The sequence below is a fragment of the Bicyclus anynana genome, chromosome 18 (assembly GCF_947172395.1).
Source record: "Bicyclus anynana chromosome 18, ilBicAnyn1.1, whole genome shotgun sequence".
NCBI lineage: Eukaryota > Metazoa > Arthropoda > Insecta > Lepidoptera > Nymphalidae > Bicyclus > Bicyclus anynana.
Window position 1 is genome coordinate 6,033,500 of NC_069100.1, and position 23,039 is coordinate 6,056,538.

Genomic DNA, 23,039 nt, shown 5'->3' on the forward strand with positions numbered 1-23,039 from the left:
GATTTCTCTGTAAGTTTGCAAGTATGCAAGAAAACCCTTTCATATCTAGACAAAGAAAGGACAAGTCGAAGGAATAATTGCTCGAGAAACGAATTGGGAAACTGTAATGTTTCTCTGGGCACATGTCATGTATATAAATAAATAAATAAATAAATAAGTCCTTACAAAGTTAGTAAATGAAAAGAATGTAATACCTCATTTTAAGAAGATTGAAAGTTAGCCAGCTTATGGTTCTACGTACTAATACGTAATATTACGTAACAGGTAAGTACGGTAGCTAATTCAACATTATCATCATCACCATTATTAACACCCCATTTTCGGCTCACTATTAAGCACGGGTCTCCTCTCAGACTGAGAGCACTTAGACCAATAATCCATCCGGATCGGCAGACTTCACACGCATAGAGAATTAAGAAAATTCTCAGGTTTATTCACGATGTTTTTCCTTCACCGATTGAGACACGTGATATTTAATTTCTTCACAGTATAGTTCGTTGATGACACTCCCATGATAAGCGGGCGACGGGGGCGAAATCGTGCATGCGGGGAAGTGAGGTGCATCAGTCGTGGGTTTTTTATTCATCGCAACATGCCCCCCCGGCCCGCACGGACCATCGGGAGTGTTACGAACGAAGTTGCCAAGGCATTGCTAATTATGGAGTTTTTTTTCATGAAAAATAAGGCTCTAAGGGTCTAAGTTGGAGCGTGCTTACTTAAAAGATGCGTATCAAATGTGTGTTAGAAATATGGAAGCAAATCATAATTTTTTGTTATGCTCGCTAGATGAGGTCACCTCAGTATGGGAATGGAATGCAGCTAGATTATCAATACAGGTCTCATCCCAGCGATCTCCCCAACCACGGTTTTGCGGAACTAAAATCATACATTTTTATTTTTTTTTTACAATCCTATTATTTTTGTTAATTATTATTTTTTACTTAGTTGAGTAATGTTAATTTATGTTGTACTAACGGACGGCCGCGACTTCCGCGTTTAATTCAGTTTTTCCCAAATCCCGCAGGAACCGTGGATTTTTCCGAGATAAAAAGTACCCTATGTCCAATATATAATGTATAATCCAGAGTAAAATATATTTCCATTCCAAATTTCACCCAAATCGCTTAATTAGTAGCGGTGTTAAAGAGTAACAAACATCCAAACAAACATCCATACAAACTTTCACGTTTATAATATTAGTAAGATATACTATAAGCTTGTGCTTGACTACAACCTTGCTTGAAGAAAAGCAATAATGTGGTCTAAGATGAAGCGAGCTTGCCTAGAAGATGCCTTTTCACTCTTGCTTTGGAGGTGATCAAATTATTCAAGTCTGGAAACACAGGCGCTACCTTGTTTCCAAAGTTATCGCGATGTCATCAGATAGGCTGTCACGTAACTTGAGGAGATCACAGACGAGAGCTAATTCGTCATGGAACACATAATAAAATATAGTGTAAACTAGCGGACGCCCGCGACTTCGTCCGCGTAAATTTCGATGTCAACTTTACTACTACCCCTACCCTACCCTACCCCTACCCTACCACTACCCCAACCCTATCCAACCCCTACATCTACCCTACCCCTAACCTACCCTACCCTACCCCTACCCCCACCCTACCCCTACCCTACCCCAAACCTACTCCTACCCTTCCCCTACCTTACCTACACCCTACCCCCATCCTACCCCTACCCCCATCCTACCTCTACCCTCCCCGTACCCTATCCCTTTCTTACCCCTATCCCACCCGTACCCCTATCTCACGCCTATCCTACCACTACCCTAAATCCGGCCCTAAACCTACCCTACCCCTACGCTTCCCTACCCGTACCCTACCCTACCCTGTAACTTCTCTATCTTACTCCTACACTTAGCAAAATCGGTCCAGTCCTTCGAGAGTGGTGGTATGACCAAGAGAAATAGAGACTTCTATGCTAATAATATAAAGAGGTAAAGTTCGTGTGGTTGTAGGAGGTAATCTCTGGATCTACTGGACCGATTTGGAAAATTGTTTTACCAATAGAAAGCTACGTTATTTGCGAATGTCATAGGCTATGTTTAATCCCCATATTCTCACGGAAACGGGAACTACGTAAATGAAAGCGCCGGGCGTCATATAGCGGAATTTCTGCGTCTTTTAGAAATTTTGTATTATCTCCGAAACTATTTAAGTAATTAACATACTGTAAAGGGCAAATCTTATCTCCATAATATCCTTGTGGTTATTAAATAATTTATTTTAATAAGGATTAAAGTTTAGTTGTATAAATAATGACGTAAACCTAAGTATATAAAATTAATAATTTTTAAAACACAAAAGGTACTATATCTGCTAATATATAGAAGATAGATATATGGTGTCGCGGACTTTTTTGTAGAACTTTTAAAGATACATAAAGTCTCTATACATTAATTCCAATATTACACAATAGTTAAGGCAGCGCATGCGAATGAGTCTGTTTAAGAGGATTTTCAGTCCGACCTGTATGACAAAAACTGTGATAACTCGGCTAATACATATGATACCAATATAAAATATAGCCTATAGCACTCCCCGATAATGTAGAATTCTACTGGTGAAAGAATTTTTAAAATCGGACCAGTAGTTCCGAAGATTACCCCATTTAAAAAATGTGACAAACTTACAAACTTACAAACTTTACCTCTTTATAATATTAGTATAGAATAGATAAATACACACATAACCGTGTGGTTGCTGACGAGCTATGCTTGCGGTTTATTTAGCCTACTGTTTTGATGTTACCCACTAACAGTGTGTATGGTTGTTTTTCATCTGGTAGCTATATGAAAAGTGCATACTGTATGGCTGTAAAAATCTATATCTATACTAATATTATAAAGAGGTAAAGTTTGTAAGTTTGTAAGTTTGTCACATTTTTTAAATGGGGTAATCTTCGGAACTACTGGTCCGATTTTAAAAATTCTTTCACCAGTAGAATGCTACATTATCTAGGAGTGCTATAGGCTATATTTTATATTGGTATCATATATATTAGCCGAGTTATCACAGTTTTTGTCATACAGGTCGGACTGAAAATCCTCTTAAACAGACTTATTCGCATGCGCTGCCTTAACTATTGTGTAAAATTTAAATTAATGTATAGAGACTTTATGTATCTTTAAAAGTTCTACAAAAAAGTCCGCGACACCATATATCTATTTTCTATATATTAGCAGATATAGTACCTTTTGTGTTTTAAAAAATATTAATTTTATATACTTAGGTTTACGTCATTATTTATACAACTAAACTTTAATCCTTATTAAAATAAGTTATTTAATAATCACAAGAATATTATGGAGATAAGATTTGCCCTTTACAGTATGTTAATTACTTAAATAGTTTCGGAGATAATACAAAATTTCTAAAAGACGCAGAAATTCCGCTATATGACGCCCGGCGCTTTCATTTACGTAGTTCCCGTTCCCGTGTGAATAAGGGGATCAAATATAGCCTATGACACTCGCAAATAACGTAGCTTTCTATTGGTATAACAATTTTCCAAATCGGTCCAGTAGATCCAGAGATTACCTCCTACAACCACACGAACTTTACCTCGAAATTACCAGATGTCATTCAAAAATTAAGCTTGCCCCATTTTAAAATAAAATTAAATAAATGGCTTAGTGATAAGGGCTACTACGACATTAAGGAATATTTGACTTAATTTTTAATGACGTACTTACGTTTAATTCCAATTATTGTATTATATTGTAATTGTAACTTTTTCTTTTCTTTTTTTTCATTTAATTTGGTAATTTAAGCTATTTTTACTTTGTAATTTTATTTAATTTAATTTAGTAATTGTGACTGATTGTATTTATATTTTTCTTAGTTTTATTTCACTGTTTATATTTTTTCTTTTTCACCATGTATAATATTTGCACACTATTAATTTAGTTGAATGTTGTAAAGAACAATAATTCTTGCAAATAAATGATATTATTATTATTATTATCAAACCTATTTGTCCGTAAATTGCGAACTAATAATTAAAAAGAACAAGAAAGAAGTTGCACACTCAATGAAAACATACCAAATGCGTACTCGTAAACATCCAAATCAACTTGCAAGGAACCTAATGATGAAGAAACCTGGTACAACTTTCAAAAGTTTCAAGCGACGAGCACCACAAACTGGAATGAAATAGACACTATATTATATTTGGGCAAATCACTGGATTTTGCACCTTTAATATAAATGTAATACTTAAAATCCAGCTGAATTACTCACGACATATTGCAGGGATAATAAGAGACTAAATAAAATACATCATCATCAATGGTGGTATAGAGCTCAGGCCCACCACGCTGCTCTCATGCGTGATGGCGGTTTTAGGTTGACATTGATAATTCATTAACGATGTTAATCACGGCTCTCAATTTGTATTATTTTTTTTTTAAATTATGAAATTATTTGATTTGACAAAAAGATTCAATCCTAAGGTGCTCAACATCTGGTGGATAAACGGTTACTATGAAAAAAAGCCAAAAACAAAACGAGGTCAACAGAACCAAAATCACCAAAAAGCCAAGCCGCATCAGCTTAAAAGGAAACCCGCACGTCATAAATTAACAAAATAAGCCATTCGAGTTTTTCTTTATCAGGAAACGGAAGACAGAACTGCAATTTGGCCCGCCTCGCGACCGTTAATTCAGCTCGGATGTCGACACAGATGACTGGCTGTAGTTCCGCAAATAAAAACTATTTTTGGAAATTTTTCGTAGATATCTCTTTCTTATGGAGGGGTTCAAAATCAAAATCAAAATCAAAAATCATTTATTTCAAGTAGGCTCAGTTTACAAGCACTTTTGACACGTCAGTTGACTATTTGTAAAGATTCTACCACCGGTTCGGAAGGCAGGTTCTGCTGAGAAGATACCGGCAAGAAACTCAACAGTTGCTCTTTTGAAAAAGTCATATAGTATTATAATTTACAATTAATAACAATTACTGTTTACATTTCTTATAGTTTTACTTTCTGTGTGAAGGTGGAAGCTGATCCAACGGCCTCCAAGCATCTTTATCATTAAGGAACTCATCAATGTTGTAGTACCCTCGACTAAGTAAATGTTTTTTAACACATTGCTTAAAGCTATGTTCTATGTTCATTTATTCGACTACTGATCATAGTCCAATATCCTCAGAATATGAGTGTCCTAGAAATATTCTCGGATCACGGAGATACTGGAAATATCATTGGATCATGACGAGGCCTTTACCCGCAGAGGGGTTCCTACAGAATAGTTGCAATAAAATATTAACGTACCTAACTAAAACTACTTTTATAAAACTCAAAGCACTAACTACTAAATAATAATCATCTACTTTTTGATAGTCAACACAACTAAACTAAACTTAACATAATCAAACTTTGTAAACGTACTTCTGTAAGAAATAAATGGCTTTTTTATTTTATTTTTTATTTATTATTATGACGATCCTGGAAATATCCTCGGATCATGAGAATACTGGAAACATTATCGGATCATGACGATCCTGGAAATATCCTCGGATTATGAGGATTCTGGAAATATTATCGGAACATGAGTGTCCTGGAAATATCCTCGGATCATGAGGATACTAGAAATCTTATCGGATCATGGCGATCCTAAAAATATCCTCGGATCATGAGGATGCTGGATATATTATGGGATCATGACGATCTTGAAAATATCCTCGGATCATGAGGATACTGGAAATATTATCGGATCATGACGATCCTGAAAATATCATTATGAGGAGGATACTGGCATTATTAGAGCAGACGCTCCATATTCCCATGTCATCTATGAGAACATTATCAAATACAGTTTAAGATAAGCAACAACTGGGCCAGCATCCTGTAAGGCGTTCTAATTTCACACATGTTAGATGCATTGCATGTCGTTAGAAATGTTTGCCTCAAGTGTTTCTGGAAGGCACCTCACACATGGACGACTAATAAGTCGTAATTTTTTACAAAGAGAAAAAATCCCTTTCGTATTCATCATTAAAAGCCTATTTTAGCGGCCCACTATAGGGCCAGGCCGATCCTTATAGGAGAGGAGATATGGAGCATAGACCCACCAGCTCACTGCTCCCAGTGCCGTAATATGCCAACATGATGCCCTAAGCCCTAAGCAAATAGAGTATATATATATTTAATAAGATTTTGAAATTGCTTTACTTAACTATCGTGCGATAGTTATTCTAAGCATTACAACTAAAATGCTTATAAAACTGTGCGCAGAACTTTTACGAAAAGCAGGCAAAAATAAAGATTCGAGACGAGATTTAGGTATTCTATTCAAAAAGACAAACAAAGCCATTAAAAATGACTATGAACAATATAGAAAATAAAAAATAATAAAAAATATAACTCAGTATAGAAGTAGTAAAAAGGCTTACTTAAGGATACAGACTTTAAAAAAAGGTGCTAGAAAAACAAAGTCAAGAAAAGAGTTAATGGAAAGCGCCACTGAATTTTATAGGCAGCTATATAAGGGTCAACCAAATACACAAAGCCTAGATTTACAAGATTTTGAAAGTACAGACTCAACAAATGAGTTAAAACCTTAAATTCCTCAGTGCCTGAAGACAAAAGCCTTCGAACAGTGCGTGTTGCCATAGATGACTTGTTTCCGAGACTTGGTCACTAACTATGGGCCTCATAATAAGGCTCAGAGTCACACAGCGGGCGAAGGAACGAGCTGTGCTAGGAGTAGTACTGCGTGATTGAATCAGAAATGAGGAGATCCGCAAAAGAACTAAAGTGACCGACATAGCTCAACGAGTCGCGAAGCTGTAGGTATATTGTTCATTAAGGCGAAGCGAAGTCCCTGTTTTTTGCCTCGTGAATACACCACACATATCGCGATAAAACGAATGTTTACCAAGTTTACATTAAAGGTACCTATAGTATCACGTAAAGGTAAGATAAAGTTGCTGATTTCACTACTGTATATTAGTAAGATGGGGTACTCAATACTCATACATGATAGTACTTTAATGCATTGGCTAAAGAAATAACAAGATAATTTATCCCTTCTCTCTCATTCTCCCTTTCATCCCATTGCAACAAGAAGAGAAAGAGATAGCATAAAAATAACTTTATCATTATATATTTCAAATATAAAAGAAATCCGATTTTTTCTGTTATCTCTTGACATGCACTTTAGGTTTATTGGAGACACACAAGACAAGAAAAATACATGAACGAAGCTCGATATTGATTTAAGAAAATCTTTTTTAGAGAGAAGCCTGTACTAGAAATAGGTATACAATATACATATTTGCCTTTTTCCCTAAAAATAAAAATTAAGAAACCACAGTTAGCAGTCAGCCTAAACAAGGAATGAGCATTCATAATGGTTGCAACAGTAATTTAGCACTTGTTACAGTATCATCTATGAGTACTTTCAAACTAATGTAGCTCACATTAGAGGATAGAGGTCAATATACTGTACTGTTGTTGCTTAGTTAAGACGAATCTATGAAGATTGATAGGGTTAATACGAAGGTAAAACATGTCCAAGAAAAATGAGCGATTGAGTCTCCTCTACCTATAAGAGAGGTTAGGCTAATATTCCACCACGCTGGCCCAATGCGGATTAGCAGACTTCACACATCTAAAGAATTAAGAAAATTTTCAGGTATGCAGGTTTCCTCTTGACGTTTTTCCTTCACTGTATGAGATGCATGATATTGAATTTCTTAAAATGCACATGACTGGAATATTGGAGGGGCATGCTCTGGACTAGATTGAAACCTACACTCTTTGAATCGGAGACAGATTATATCCACTGAGCTGTACACGGTTCATTGAACTTTAGTTTGTTATTATTATTTTTAAATTTTTGAACTCAAGTAATAATTGTCATATTAAGCAGATAGCCAAAATGATGTTATGGAGAATAAGGGATAAGGTGTTGCCTATTAACAGAGCAATACTTTGCACAGATTATGTCCCGCAAAGTGCTGCCCTGTCCATCAAACCTGGGATATTGGTATTAAGCTTTATATTTGTCTGTAATTGAGAACCTATAAGTGCACATTACATTAGATTTAAAATTGTTACAGTGATATGGGTATTATGTATACCACAGATGCTATGCTGGTTGAGGAATTTAGAGGTTATTTATGTTGTGCAAATACCTCTGAAGCGAGGCAAAAGTCCAAACTTTATGCATGTTATATTCATGATGCTATACCACAGGCGATTCAACGCTTGAAAAGATGGCAAATTTGATTGAAAGCCATATATGAGATTTACATGAAGCTACTTACACTGAGGAAAATTGCTTTTAACCGCTAAATTTCCATACAACACCTCTGCTCATAGTCTGTCGACTGGTTGCATGAGGATAGTAAAACAAAAAAATAATAATAATGTTCATGATGCTTGGGGCTTTGGAGTTTTTGCCTTTCCAAGCATTCTAATATTAAATATAATTTTGATAAGCTGTTTATGTGTATTAAATTCTGAGACAAAAGATATCATCATTATCAACTACTTGGCTCACTGCTGAGCTAGAGTCTCCTCTCAGAATGAGGGGTTAGGCCAATAGTCCACCTTGCTGGCCCAATGAGGATTGGCAGATTTCACACGCTGAGAATTATGAAAATTTTCTGGTGTGCAGGTAGATATATTCCTAAAAAAAGCAATTTGATAGCCAGTCGTGATTTATATGATTTATAGTCAGTGTGGTTCCTGTGGGAAAATTAGGATTAAGTATAGAACTCAGGACTATAATGTTGTGCCCTCCATAGATGCAAAAATGCACTGCCTTTCCTGAGGAGTAATTATGAACCTGAATTGAAGAAGGAATTTTTCATTTTGTGACCAAATTGTACATAAGTGTATACTCTGTCACTGTCGAGAAACCAGTGAACCTGTGTCCCTTTACCACGGGAATTGGGTGGAATGGTCCCTAATTAGGACTGATCACCCGTCTGGCCTCGTCAGACGTCCCCTCTATAAGTCTATAAGTATATATACTCAGTCTCCGACAATAATGTAACTTTCTATTTAAAAATCCAGAGTTTACCCCCACAACGTGACACACTTTACCTCTTAATAATTTTTTTTTATTCTTTACAAGTTAGCTATTGACTACAATCTCATCTGATGGTACGTGATGATGCAATCTAAGATGGAAGCGGGCTAACTTGTTAGGAGAAAGATGAAAATCCACACCCCTTTTTCAGTTTCTACACGACATCGTACCGCTAAATCGCTTGGCGGTACATCTTTGCCAGTAGGGTGGTAACTAGCCACAGCCGAAGCCTCCCACCAGCCAAAAATAGATGGAGTAGCCAAGACCCTGCCATTTCATTCGCATAGTTCATATTGTAGAAACAATATGGGGATAAAATGTAGCCAATGACACACACACAAATAGCTCCTTTATAGTGGTAAGAGAATTTTCAAAATCAGTTCAGTAGATCCAGAGATCCCTACAATACCACAAACTTTAAATCTTTATAATGTTCTAAGGAGTTGCTTCATTCATAGAAATAAAATAACAATTTTAAATTGTGTTATTTACCCATATCTGCTCCAACCTGTATTGCAGCACAGTAGTGGTGAAACTATAAGACATATCTAGTACTAAGTTAGTTATTTCGACTATAACCAACATCAAAAAAGGTGAATCTACACTATGTTTGTAAAGTAAAATGTCTGTCTCACTTTTGTGTTTACTAAAAATGTAAACTTTTTGTTTTATGTATACTTACTTGAATGAAAAGAAATCAAATCAGGGTTCTTTTGTCCCAAAAATCAAGACAAATAATGTCATTCTTTAGATTCCAAGGCTGAGGTCACAGCATGGCCATAGCACCAAACTTATGTTATTTTCTTTAAAATATATCTTTATCAAGCTAACTGTTTTAATTTATAAAGCAAGTTACGAAATACAAAACCTTTTTTCGTTTCGGCCAAACGATAAATAAATAAATGCATGTGTAATCTTATGAGATTTTACCTTTAATCGAGGTCAACTACCGAGGCAAAAAAATTGCAATGAAAGTCGAATAAGGCAATAACACTTACCCACTTGGCCTTACAGGTTTTTGGACGAGTTTAAAAAGGTAAAACAAAAAAGAAAACATTACACAAACTCACCGCTTTATGCAGATTTTGTACAGCCAAAAACCTTTAAGTAATATTACGAGGTACACAAATTAAAACAAAACGAAAATAATCACAACAGTTAAACAATTCGACCATTCATTCAACTTTTTTGTATTTTAACCGAGTCACAGTCACAGATCTTATTTAATCAATAGATATCACAGCAATACACAACACACGTTATTTAGTATTATTTAATATAGCTAAATACGAGATTACATTAAAGTTAAAGTCTGCAAAATAAAGGTAAACAAAAAACAATTTAACGCACCGCCCACAAAACAGAATGACGATCCTATGAATACTGAAGTGAAGTTAGCTAACGTTAAGTTGTGATTTCTGCTGCTGTGTTGTCAATTTTTGATGCATTTAACTGCCTAAATCAGTGTTGTCAGTTTAATTTACCACGTTCCCTTACTTAATTTTAAAAAAGGTGAATTTTGAACTTTATATATTTTTGTTACTATTTACATTACAATTTATGTAAGCCACGAACTCTAAAATCTTCTCATAAATTAGTGTCTTTTATTTGTTCGGTTCTGTAGTACTCTTTTATGCAGAGTGGAATGTGATACTAATATTATAATGAGGAAAGATTTGATTGTTGAACAAACAATGTTTGCATTTAATAGGCTTTGAAACTACTGAACCGATATAAATTTTTTTTTCAGTGACCCCCAGTGTAGAGCTTCAGACGTAATAATGGTCTCAAATCGTACCAAGTTTCATTTAAAATCCTTCAGTAGTTTCAGCGTGTTGCCAGGTCAACAGATAAAAAGTCAGATAAAAATAAAAAAATATATTATTTTGGCTTCAGGATCGATTATTATGCCCTCCATTAAAAAAAATCAAAATATCTTCAATGTACAGCATTTTAAATTTTAGTTTAAAATTCTGAAATAAAAGAGAGTATAGTTTATAGTTTATGCACAGAATGAAGATCATACAGAATAAGTCTTTACAAGCAGTGTGGTGAAGCTGGTAAAACCCATAAAAAAAGTCACGCACCTTTTTGACATCTTTTGAAAGCCTTAAACAAACTTTTTTCATAATTTGTATTTCAAAATTTATCACTAACAACAATTACGTAAATTAATATAGGTACCTAATATTTTTATCCGTTTTTAAAATATTTTAAAACTTGAGACGCCATTTTTCTTGAATAATATTAAATGTTACTGATGCGACGCTTCGTGTCGTACTGACTCGAGAATGTATTGGTTTTTGAATTCTGTATTTGGAGCGGCTACGACACCGTCCTGTTCGGTACACTCTATCTGTCTATTATTGATTAATCTGTGATTTTATATATAGTTAAAAATATTAACTATCACTTAGCACCACAAACGACTAACACGTAATAATAAAGATTGGTGCAAACCGAGACCTCAAACGGCAAAACAATAAATTGTTGCAAGCAGTAAAAATAAGTACAAAGTTAGGTACTGGGTACAATGTAATAGGGATGATGACAGTTTTTGAAATTGTATATAAATTAGGATTATGCTAATATTAAAGCAATTTTGTAAAAGTAACAGGGTATCTGCGATCATTACTTTCGGAGCTACAGGGATTTAAATAGTCAGATTTGCGGCGCTGCCGCGGATTCCACAAAAACGCCCCATACAAAATAGTACGAATTAATGATGTCGAAGGTACATAAAGATCGTTAGATTTGTAAGGGCGTTCAAACAAAATTACTAATATCTTTGTTATTTGTGCGTTTATGTTTATAGTTCATTATTAAAAAATGTCACATTTAATGTAAGGAAGCTAGAACTGTATGAATTTTCATCTAATTACGATAAAAGATTTTGAAATTTCATAATCTTATTAATTTTGCAAATATCCAGACAATCTTTGCTTTTTATGTATAAATTATTTTAAAATTACCTTATTTACCTGAATATATCATAAAAATCAATATATTCAAACCAAGTCATCATCGCCATTGTTATATTTATATTGTGTCGCATTGCGTTATACTCATAGACTCAGACTCCTGTGTTATAATTGCTCAATTTGAATTGGAAGCGTTCTTTCCGACTTTTGATTTATTTTCTTCTTTACCTTGTCTTCGAGAGAAAGAATTGTACAGAGGGCCTAGTGGCAGTTTGATACTGTTACTATCGCGTTAACGTAAACGCGAATTTCTAAGGAATTGAAATAGCGCCATCTAGTGGCACTACTGCACAACTGTTTCAATGAATAATGTTAATAAGTACGCAAAATCATTTGAATGAAACTTCGTTACATCAGAGTTTTTATATATAGAGATACACTAGTTTTTGTTTTATTTAATAAATTAATTATTTAAACAAATAAAAAAAACCCGACTGAAGCAATTAGAAAACAGTCGATACCTATTATATTGAATAGAATGATTTTCGTCTACATTTTTAATAGGTTTACCTACCTTTCATTTGATACCCATATTGTTAGATAAAAAAACTTACCCAACCCCCACCATTTTTTCATTTACGGGCGCCATTTTGAAAATCTATATAGCCTATGTCACTATCACATTCTGATAAACTCAATGACACTTCATATGTCAAAATCTGTCCAGCCGTTTGGTCTTTAGGGCGTGCACTAAAGAAATGAACAGACATATACACATACAAACATACACACATGACAAACATACACACATACATAGATACACTCGAAAAACACTATCCTCCTTCTGACGCAGTCGGGTAAATATAGCCTATAGCACCCGGGGATAGTGAAAGTTTCAAATTGATTTAACAGCTTCGGAGCCTATTCAATGCAAGCAAACAATCAGATCTTTCCTTTTTCTGATATTAATAACTAGCTGACGCCGCGCAGTTTTACCCGCGTGGTTTCCGTTCCCGTAGGAATACGGAGATAATATATAGCCTTCCTCGATAAATGGGCTATATAACACTGAAATAATTTTTCAAATCGGACCAGTAGTTTCTGAGATTAGCGCGTTCAATCAAACAAACAAACTCTTCAGCTTTATAATATTAGTATAGACGAGTATGTAAAGATAAATTAGAACAATGATTATCTAGGATAGTATTCCCGCCCTTAATGTATTCCTGAAAGTAAAATCAACGCATTAGCAGGCGTTCGTGAAAATGATTGTTTCATTAACATTTATATTAGAAAACATCGTATAAATACCCTCACAGGACAATGTTAGGGATCATTAAGTGTTCTCAACTCAAAGTTATAACTTACTCCAAAAATGATTCGCTCCATTCTGTTATTAACTGCTATATTAATGTAAGTATTTATCTATAGACTTAGGTATAAGAAAACTGTAACAGGTCCGATTCTGTACATTGAAGATATTGTAAAAATTTTAGTTGGAGGGTATTATATAATTGATACTGAAGCTAAAAATATATATTTTTAATTTTTTGTCTGTCTGTCCGCCTTTTAATTGACCAGAGTGCCTAGTGGGAGTTTTCAATATTTTCATACTGTTACTATTACGTTAACGTAAATGCAAATTTATATGGAATTGAAACAGTTGTGCAGTAGTGCCACTAGATGGCACTGTTTAAATTCCTTAGAAATTCGCGTTTACGTTAACGCGATAGTAACAGTATCAAACTGCCACTAGGCCCTCAGGCATCACGCTGAACTGAAACTACTGAATTCAAATGAAATTTAATGAAAGTTGGCACGACTTCAGACCATAATATCTAATTAGATAGACGTAATAAACTGCACGTAGCTGGGTAAGGAACTGAACAGGGTTGGTGTGAAGGGTAGAGTTGGGTTAGTATCCAGATGAAAATTGATTTAAAATACTCCTGAGGATGCTCCGGTTTCAAGGTGAAACGTACGTAGAGAGTATTTTGTTGGACCTGGATGACGTCGTCGCATGGGTTCGTCGGCTTTTCGCGGATGACAGCAAAATAAATAAATCATTATATAATCATGATGAACTTACGCAAAGTAACGCCTGCTTTTATCCAATATTTATAACACTATTTTTCAGAATAAGCAGCAAGGCAACACCGATCGAACGTAACACACTCCGTTTTTTGGGATTTCCCGACGAAGCGGAAAATTACGAAACAAAACAACAGAGTTACGGAAGTTTTCAAAAAAACTTTAACGATTTCAGGCGGTTTTCTCGTAAACCGCCTGTGACTATGGACGAAGCATTGGGATTTAATAATGGTAGTTATCAGAACACAGAAGGAACCGTGAAAATTTCACCAACGAAGTCGGATAGTAAAAAGCCTACCATTATTGATGAATTTTTTTCTGGAAAGCAGAGTAAAAGATCAATGAAACTTCAGGAGTTATACGAAAAATTTATTGTAAGTTGGTTTAGAATTATTTCAAGCGGGTTGCAGGGAGCCGCTGGATGCTGGCGGCTCGAGACCGTTGTAAGTTCATGCAAGAGTGATATGTCCAGCAGTGAACGTTCATTGGCTGTTAATGATAATGATAGTATATTAAGCGGTCTGTAAGTTAAACCAGGTGCAGTAACACATTTTCGGGTGCCAGCGACGTAGGGGAGAGACGGCTTGAAAGGGACATTTTTGATTTCGAGGCCACAGTAAGTGATTGAGAAAATATTTGGAACAGATTGAAGACGAATAGGAAGTGTTTAATATTAGACTATTGAAATGAAATGCAATAATTATCATTAATCAATTAATTATGTTATTTTCTCATCTTTTAAAATTTTGTATTTTGTCCCTTTCATAAACAAACCGTATTGAAAGGGACAGCACCTAATTTTGAAGAAATATGTATATAGTTTACTTGATACTTTTAAATAACTGAACCAGAAATCAATGTCAAATTGTAATGTTTTTCTCAAATACAATATAATATTACTGCCTCTATAATTTTATGATCATCGACACGAGTTCTCTTCTTAGGTGACATGTTTTAACTGAAAATGTAATAAAAAATATTACAAAAAATTGAAGATTAGCAGTTTTGAACGTCCCATTCATAACTGTTTGTTTTGTCCCTTTCATAAATATCATACAAAAATTTAAAATGGAACCACAAAATCTACAATTTTTAATTAATCAATAATGAAAACATAACAGTAATAAACTTGTAGTTGAGCTTGCCTTGGAGAGTGCCCTGTATCATAATTATTTGGGGGGCTCATTATACGAGCGGCAAATCTTGAAAATTTCATAGGAAGTTTTTTTTCCCCGGAAAGCACCAGACAGATTAAGAGAGATTGTGAATTAAATTTTACTAATTTTTGCTTTCACACTTAAGGACCCTTGTAGACCGGGGACCCCGTATCATTAATACGGCTGATAGCTAAGTACGCCCTGAGTTGAAGTATCTTATGTTAAAAAAAATTATTGTTTCAGGAACTCGGCATGAAGTACGTGGAAATCATGCTTATATTTGAACCTCATCAGCCTAAGGAAAAAGCGTTTTAGATATTAAAAAGCTTACTAACTTAATTAACAATTATAAATGATCTTTGGCCTGAAATTATGCAGCTGCTTAGAAAATGTTCTAACTATTTATAACAATGTATCAAGTATATACAATAATCTTTTTAACATAAAAATGGAACCGACTTCAAACACGTATTTTAGTTATTGTGATTTTAACGCAAGATTACTCAACCGATTTTCATGATTTTTTTAAATGGAACCAATCTGGAAGTATACTCTTTCAAACAAAAAAGGAATTTTCAAAATTGCACGACTTCTAGATTATGGTGTTACATCTACTATACATTGTGACCTATATACCAAATGGAACATTAAAATGAATATACTATTTATTGGATTAATAAATTAACTACATATTTAGATATTAGGATTTATTGTATTATAAACAAAATAAAACCTATATTGAAATAAAATACGAGCATTTGAAAATAATTGCATTTAATTGAATTGCTAAATTACATTTAAGCAAATTACATTATAATAAAATCATTAGATGCCTTTTGTACTTTGATATTACATTTGATGTAGGTATGGTTCTAGTTCTTCACGAATCTGAAAATAAAAAAAATATTAAATAAATAATAAAAACGACATAAATACGAATAGGAGCTAGTTTTTTCTGAAGTTCATTATGAACAATGTTTAATTGAATTATTTTGTTATTCTCCGCGGAATAACCGGCCAATCCAAACAGCTGTACCCACTCACACATACAAAAATGTATAGGAATCACAGATCTTGATCAAGTGGTCTGTCAATAGCAAATGTCATTCCCATACATTTTTCTAGTTTTCGAAGCGATAGCGATCGTAGAAAGAGAATTGACGTGACACTTGGCTAAAGGGGCAGACTCGACATAAATCCTCTACGTAGTACCACAGAAAACATAATATGCCTACAAGGTAGTACGTACAAAAGGGACTAGGGAATCCCGTTAATAAAACATGTTTTTCAAAGTTGAATTTTTCATGAGCAATATTTGCCAAAAACTTCAAACAAAGCCGCAGGCTATCAATTTGTTCGACAAACATGATTAAGATTGATGAAAAGTGTGATCTGGCTATTGGATGCACTGCTACGCCTGTAAAAATTTCATCGGCAAAGAAACCCTTAATCTTAGAATCTCTGAAATCGATTTTCGAGCAGATCAAAACGTCGGATTTATTTTACACTCTAAGCACATCATATACAGACGATACAAGAAGATAAAAAAAAATCATTGCAGGACCTATAAGATCATCACTTGTTGAATATTTTCAAAAGTAGATTTTTTAATTTGCATTTTAACTCTATCGTATCAAAAGAAAGGCACCAAGGGCTGGAGGTGATGATGAGATTCTTAAACGACACTTTAAGAATCTCATCATCATCTTCATCCTTATCAGCCGATAGACGTCTAGTTCTTCCATTGTTGGACATAGGACTCTTGCAAGAACTAAAACACGGTTTTGAAACGCTAGCATCAAGCGGCTCCCTGTTATCCGCTTGATGTCATAGTTCCACCTTTTTTTTTTCTTATTGTAGGAGGGAATCCTCATGGTATCCTAGTTCCACCGAGTGGGGGTCAACTAACACTGCGCTTTCCGGTGCTGGGAGGTTTATCAGTTCTTCAAACTATGACTTGTCTTAATTTTCTTAAATCCTGAATACCTGAATCTCGTCATGTAGGTATCAGCTTACCTTAATCTCGGCGAGAAACGTCGTCTCCGAGTCTCATTTGTAATAATTGCTTGAATGCTTACGGGTTTGTCCTGCAAGAAAGACCAATTTTGAGAATCATCACAAAGCTTATTCTCAAGAATGTGCCTTTTACTTTTTTTCTTATTAAGTATTCTTGTCTCTCCGTTCTTCTCATTTGCAGCTGCCTATTGTAATGACATATCAAGAAAGTACCTACTTCTACGAATAATGTAGGTACACAAAATTAAGCTTACGAATAGAATTGAGTTACCTACCTATTATTTCAAATTCACACGAATATTGAGTTATTTATTTTGAAGTTATTTATAACTTGAAGCATTACTTTGCCTCATAAGCCCTTTGTGCCATAAAGGTGGCTGGTGTCGTTTGACAAATCGGAAATCGTTTGACAAATACTAGTACCTCATCACCCTTGGGAGGGCCGTATTCAATGAAGCCTGGGGTCTACATTCTAGGAAGCCTAGGAACATAACTGGTGATCACATTTTTAGGAGTGGTAATGGCAAATACTAGTACCTCATCACCATAGCTGGGCACCGTTAATCAAATAGTTAACTTCGTTAATCGTTAATCCGTTACAAAAAAAGTTAGCTTCGTTAAACGATAAAGCGTTACATTCCGGAAGAATTAACGCAAGTTAACGTTAATCGTTAATCCGTTAATATGACTGGTAATATTGCATTTTTATATCATTGTGTGAGATTGGAAATTTACCATTGGAAAAATAAAGGTGAGCACTGGGGAAAAGTGCCATATTTTGTTTTTAGTTGATTTTATCAATAATTTTAACATAAATATAGTAATTTGTTGATTTATTTGAAAAAAAATCTTTCATAATTTCTTACTTGTCTAAACCTGTTAATCACGTCGCGCGGTAAATAGTAGGCATTGGATTAACGATTAACGGACTTCTGCATATTAACGGAAGTTAACGGATCCGTTAACATTTTTAAGAGTTAACTTAAAAGTTAATCCGTTAATCAAAATGTTAACTTCGTTAATTAACGATTAACGGATTAACGAGTTAATGCCCAGCTATGCTCATCACCCTTGGGAGGGCCGTATTAAACGAAGCCTGGGGGGGTCCATATTCTAGGAAGCCTAGGAACATAACTGGTGATCACATTTTTAGGAATGGTAATGGCAAATACTAGTACCTCATCACCCTTGGGAGGGCCGTACTAAACGAAGCCTGGGGGTCCATATTCTAGGAAGCCTAGGAACATAACTGGTGATCACATTTTTAGGAATGGTAATGGCAAATACTAGTACCTCATCACCCTTGGGAGGGCCGTACTAAACGAAGCCTGGGGGTCCATATTCTAGGAAGCCTAGGAACATAACTGGTGATCACATTTTTAGGAATGGTAATGACAAACACTAGTACCTCATCACCCTTGGGAGGGCCGTATTCAATGAAGCCTGGGGGTCCATATTCTAGGAAGCCTTCAGGAAACTGACCCAAAGGCTGAACTGCACCGATGTCGCTTACTCCTTCAGTCTGAATATATTAAAAAAAATTGCTTCAGCGCTTTCTATGTTTTGTGTTTTATAGCTTAATTAGAATAATTAAATTAAACAACGAAAAATAAATTGTGAGATTGAGTGAATGAATGAAATATACTTAATTGTACACCTAAAATAAAAATAGAAAAATATAACGAAATTAACTTAAATATTAATGCACAATTATTGGCGGCCTTACAGTTAGAGTGCGCGCACGTTAAGTTTGCGCGTTGCTTAAATCGGTACTAATCAAAAGTGCCGCCATTTTGTCGTCTATCTCTATCTATCTCTTGGCGGGTAAAAGAGATCACTAAAGCTGGTAACATAATTGCAGCGCTAGTTGCGCACAGTCTTATCTTGCGTACACCCTAATAAGCGATCTCTTCAATGACATTCAAAAATTCAAAGCTAATGAGTGATTTGATTTGATGATACCTGCTGGGCTAAGATTTCCTTTTCGAAGTTAGCTATGATGTCGGGAATGTTTTGAACTTCTGCAACCTTTTCAGATGGGCTTTCCGGTACATTCACCAGCACTTCTGTAGTGGCAAAGGAATCACCACCAGCTGTAACCTTCTCCAAATTGCTTGCTGTAGATGTTTCTTGTTGATAATCCAAAGATTGTATAGAATCTTGCTGGATTGATCGTCCACTTAGAGTTTCTTGAGATTGTGCTTGATTAGTATCTACGTTAGCAAGTTCTGTGGTCTGAGATTCTACGTTCTGTTCAGTTTGTGCTGTTATTGTATTGGAGAGTTGATTTGATTGATAGATAACTTCGGTTGCTTGTTCAACATTTGGGATGGAGGTCGTTTCTTTTACTTCGAAATCTAAGATTGGCAATTCAGCTGAAATAGGTGAGTCATCTAATGATACTGGTTTTGCTGAAAATACATTAAATATTAATAAGTTTATAAAATTACTAGAATTTAAAGATAGTAAAAAAGAGATGTGACTAAATTTTGTTGTAAACAGACTATTTAAAATAATGAATCAATATGGTTTCATATTATCTGTATGGGAATTATTAGCGCCAATTTTTTTAGGGTTTCGAATTTACATAAAATAGAAACCTTATAATGTTACTCGCTCACATCAGTTTTCTCCCAATCTACTGAATTAATTAAGTTGAAAGGTAATAAAGTTTGATTTGTTACCTTCTGTATTAAAGTTCTTGAGAAAGTACGAGTATATGGACCGGTTAGCAATTTAACATGGGGTGAGTAAATCTACCATATTTCATTCTAAGCTGAATAGATATAGTAGATTAAGTTCCTATTAAATTTCACACTATGATTGAAGCCTCAAATCTAATCCAGGCTTCAAGTTCTCAAACTGGCTGATCTATAGGACAACGATCTAGTGATGCGACCAATCAAATGCTTTAGGGTGATCAATTTAATAGTGCACAACTATATTTACCTTCAGAGACAATTTTTTGACCAAAATCTTGGCTTAAAGCATTTCCAGTAGATAACTCGAAGGTATTTTCAATGGTAACGTCAGGTAAGCCTTGGTTCAACAAGTTCTGTGAAGTTTCAAGGGGTATCGGCGGTCCATATTCGCGGAGGGAGTCAGACCCTGATGATTCTGAGCCTTGGAGGTTTACATCGACTACTGGTTTTAGAGAATTCTGAAAAATAAAATGTAAAACTACTTATTACTTTTTCAGTACCAACCTGAACATAACATAGTATCCAGGGTGTGCTTGGTGTATTATGAGTACATAAGCAGATACTAGTTTATATCGTACCAGAACTCTTCTTTTTATTCTTTACATGTTAGCCTTTCACTACAATCTCACCTAATGGTAAGTGATGATGCAATCTAACTTGTTAGGAGTATGAAAATTCACACCCCTTTCAGTTTCTACACGAACGTTTAATCGCTTGCCGTCTTTGCCGGCAGGGTAGTAACTAGCAAAGGCCGAAGCCCTCCACCAGCCAGTCCTGGACCAACTAGAAAAATCTCAATTGGCCCAGCGGGGGATCGAACCCAGGACCTCCGTCTTGTAAATCCAACGCGCATACCAATGCACCACGCAGGTCTTCAAATCCAGTTGACCGTAACTACGGATGATATCTACCACCATACTCAATCAGACCAATCCAATTAAGAAAATTAAAAATCTCAATTGAAATTGAAGTTGAAATCGAAACCAGGCCCTTCTGTTAAGAACCACAGCACTACCGACTGCGCCAAAGAGGTCGTCAAAATTGATGATTATCATTATGAGAGCCGTGATAGCCCAGTGGATTTATGACCTCTGTGGGTTCGAATTTGATCCGGGGCATGCACCTCCAACTTTGCAGTTGTGTGCATTTTAAGAAATTAAATATCACGTGTCTCAAACGGTGAAGGAAAAACATCGTGAGGAGTCCTGCATACCAGATTATTTTCTCAATTCTCTGGGTGTGTGCAGTCTGCCGATCCGTATTGGGTCAGCGTGGTGGACTATTGGCCTAACCCCTTTCATTCTGACTTGAAATCAGCAGTGAGCCGAATATGGGTTGATAATGATGATGAATGATGAGAAACTAGAACAAATAGTTAATCGGATTCATACCACAATTTCGGAAGGTAGGTAGAACGCGCGACCATCTGGTCTCTCATAAATGTAAGGTCCAGAACCCTTCCCGTCTGCCAACACGACGGCCAGAAGAACTAAAGCCAGCACCTGGAGAGAAAACATTAGGAAGATTACAAATGAGTAAGTAAAGAAAGAATGCAAGCGTGTAATGTAACTGATTTATTCAAAAGCTAGCGAATTACGAGTGTAAGTAAGGATTGGCGATAACCAATGGCGTGCACTTCATACATGCATTAAAGTACTGCATACCCTAAGAGTTGTTTTCTGAATGTTTATTAAATAAAATGTTTCGAGTTTGCTTAATTTTACTCGATCGACAACCTGACGATAACGATAACGAAAAATATATATTAAAACGTTAAAACTGCGTCACAACTCGTGCGAATTAATTTGAAACCTGGCTTGAATCATGTTTTTACTGTGTTCCTAAAGTTGTGTTTGGTAGTCAGGTGTCAACTTAATGCGCACGCGTTATAGGTATTTTTATATATATTTTTTTTTGGAAATTCTACCCTCTAAAGTTGAAATTTAAAACAGTTTGAATATTTTAATTGGGAGAAAACAATCATAACGAATTATATCAAAAACTTTTTTAAATATCAGACCACAAAAAAAAAAATTATTTAACTTTTATTTGGAAAAAATTAAGAAAAATACAATTAGCAGGCAATAAATATAACTGAAATTTACCTTCATGTTGAGTAGATATTGAGATCTTGGAAAAGTCCTTGCGAATGATGTTCTCTATGATCCGATGGCCCAATTTATACCAAAACCGCTGCTATAAAAAAATCAAACCAATCTATAAAGCAAATATTTGAAAATCGAAATAGGTTAAGTATTTAAATAGGACGAAATCGAGAGCGATTTTCAAGGTTCTTAAGTTCGAGTGAGTAAGACGTTATTAGTCTCTGTAGTATCTAATTGGCAGGGAAGAACTAATATATATTTTTTTCTGTTTGCCTGGTTTTTATAAAAAGCTGGCGTTATAGGAGCTTTGAACACCATCATCAGAAAGACGATTTTTACATTTTTTTATTTTTTTTTATTTTTACATTCATTGATACCTACTCAAGGCTTACCATTCCCATGTGTGTATGTTTGTATGTTTGTATGTTTGTATGTTTGTATGTGTGTATGGGTGTATGTACGTCCATTTCTTTGACACGCCCTACGGCTGGACGGATTTTGACATATGAGATGTCATTGAGTTCGTTAGAATTGTGGTAGTGACATAGGCTATATAAATTTTCAAAATGGCGCCTGTAAATGAAAAAAAGGTAGGGGGTGGGTAAGTTTTTTTACCTTACCCTAATAATATTCCCTAAGAAAAAACCCGACTGCTTAATGAACTGAAAAGAGAAGAACAAGTAGGTATCACATTAAATGTATAAAAATCTGAAAAAAATTTGATAGAAACACTCACAAATGTAATTGTTACTTAGTTTAATTAATGTTTTTTTCTCAAAAAATGAATTTTATGTAAATCTTCTTGAGAAATTTAGATCTTACTTAGGTACGTTATGTCCGTTATGTAGAACGTGCTCAGTGGGTTCCATTTTATGAAAGCGACCGATATAGCGAATACCCCAGCAAATTTAATATCGAATCCAGGACTTCGATGACTATGATTTGATGATTGACGTATTATTTGCCCTGATTAAACGGTCACGACC

At 35.0% G+C, this 23,039-nt stretch overlaps 3 protein-coding genes across 3 annotated transcripts in view; 1 reads left to right on the forward strand and 2 right to left on the reverse strand.

Moving 5' to 3' along the window:
- The window catches only part of LOC112051636 (pleckstrin homology-like domain family B member 2), an 87,006-nt gene extending 76,550 nt beyond the window's left edge, over window positions 1-10,456 (reverse strand). The window contains exon 1 of the mRNA XM_052887227.1: window positions 10,132-10,456. The gene's annotated coding sequence lies outside the window, so the exon portion shown is untranslated. The remainder of the gene's footprint in view (window positions 1-10,131) is intronic.
- Window positions 10,457-13,331: 2,875 nt separating this feature from the next.
- Window positions 13,332-15,979, forward strand: LOC112051639 (uncharacterized). The gene is made up of 3 exons (XM_024090360.2): window positions 13,332-13,395; window positions 14,120-14,447; window positions 15,474-15,979. Exons 1-3 carry the CDS (start codon window positions 13,358-13,360, stop codon window positions 15,543-15,545), a joined length of 438 nt encoding a protein of 145 aa, XP_023946128.2. The 5' UTR covers window positions 13,332-13,357; the 3' UTR covers window positions 15,546-15,979.
- Window positions 15,980-15,983: 4 nt separating this feature from the next.
- Window positions 15,984-22,190, reverse strand: LOC112051632 (uncharacterized). The gene is made up of 7 exons (XM_024090351.2): window positions 22,054-22,190; window positions 21,340-21,450; window positions 20,196-20,406; window positions 19,209-19,657; window positions 18,655-18,768; window positions 17,247-17,317; window positions 15,984-16,118 (listed from the first exon to the last, which is right to left on the reverse strand). Exons 1-7 carry the CDS (start codon window positions 22,057-22,059, stop codon window positions 16,103-16,105), a joined length of 978 nt encoding a protein of 325 aa, XP_023946119.2. The 5' UTR covers window positions 22,060-22,190; the 3' UTR covers window positions 15,984-16,102.
- Between the last annotated feature and the right edge of the window lie 849 nt (window positions 22,191-23,039).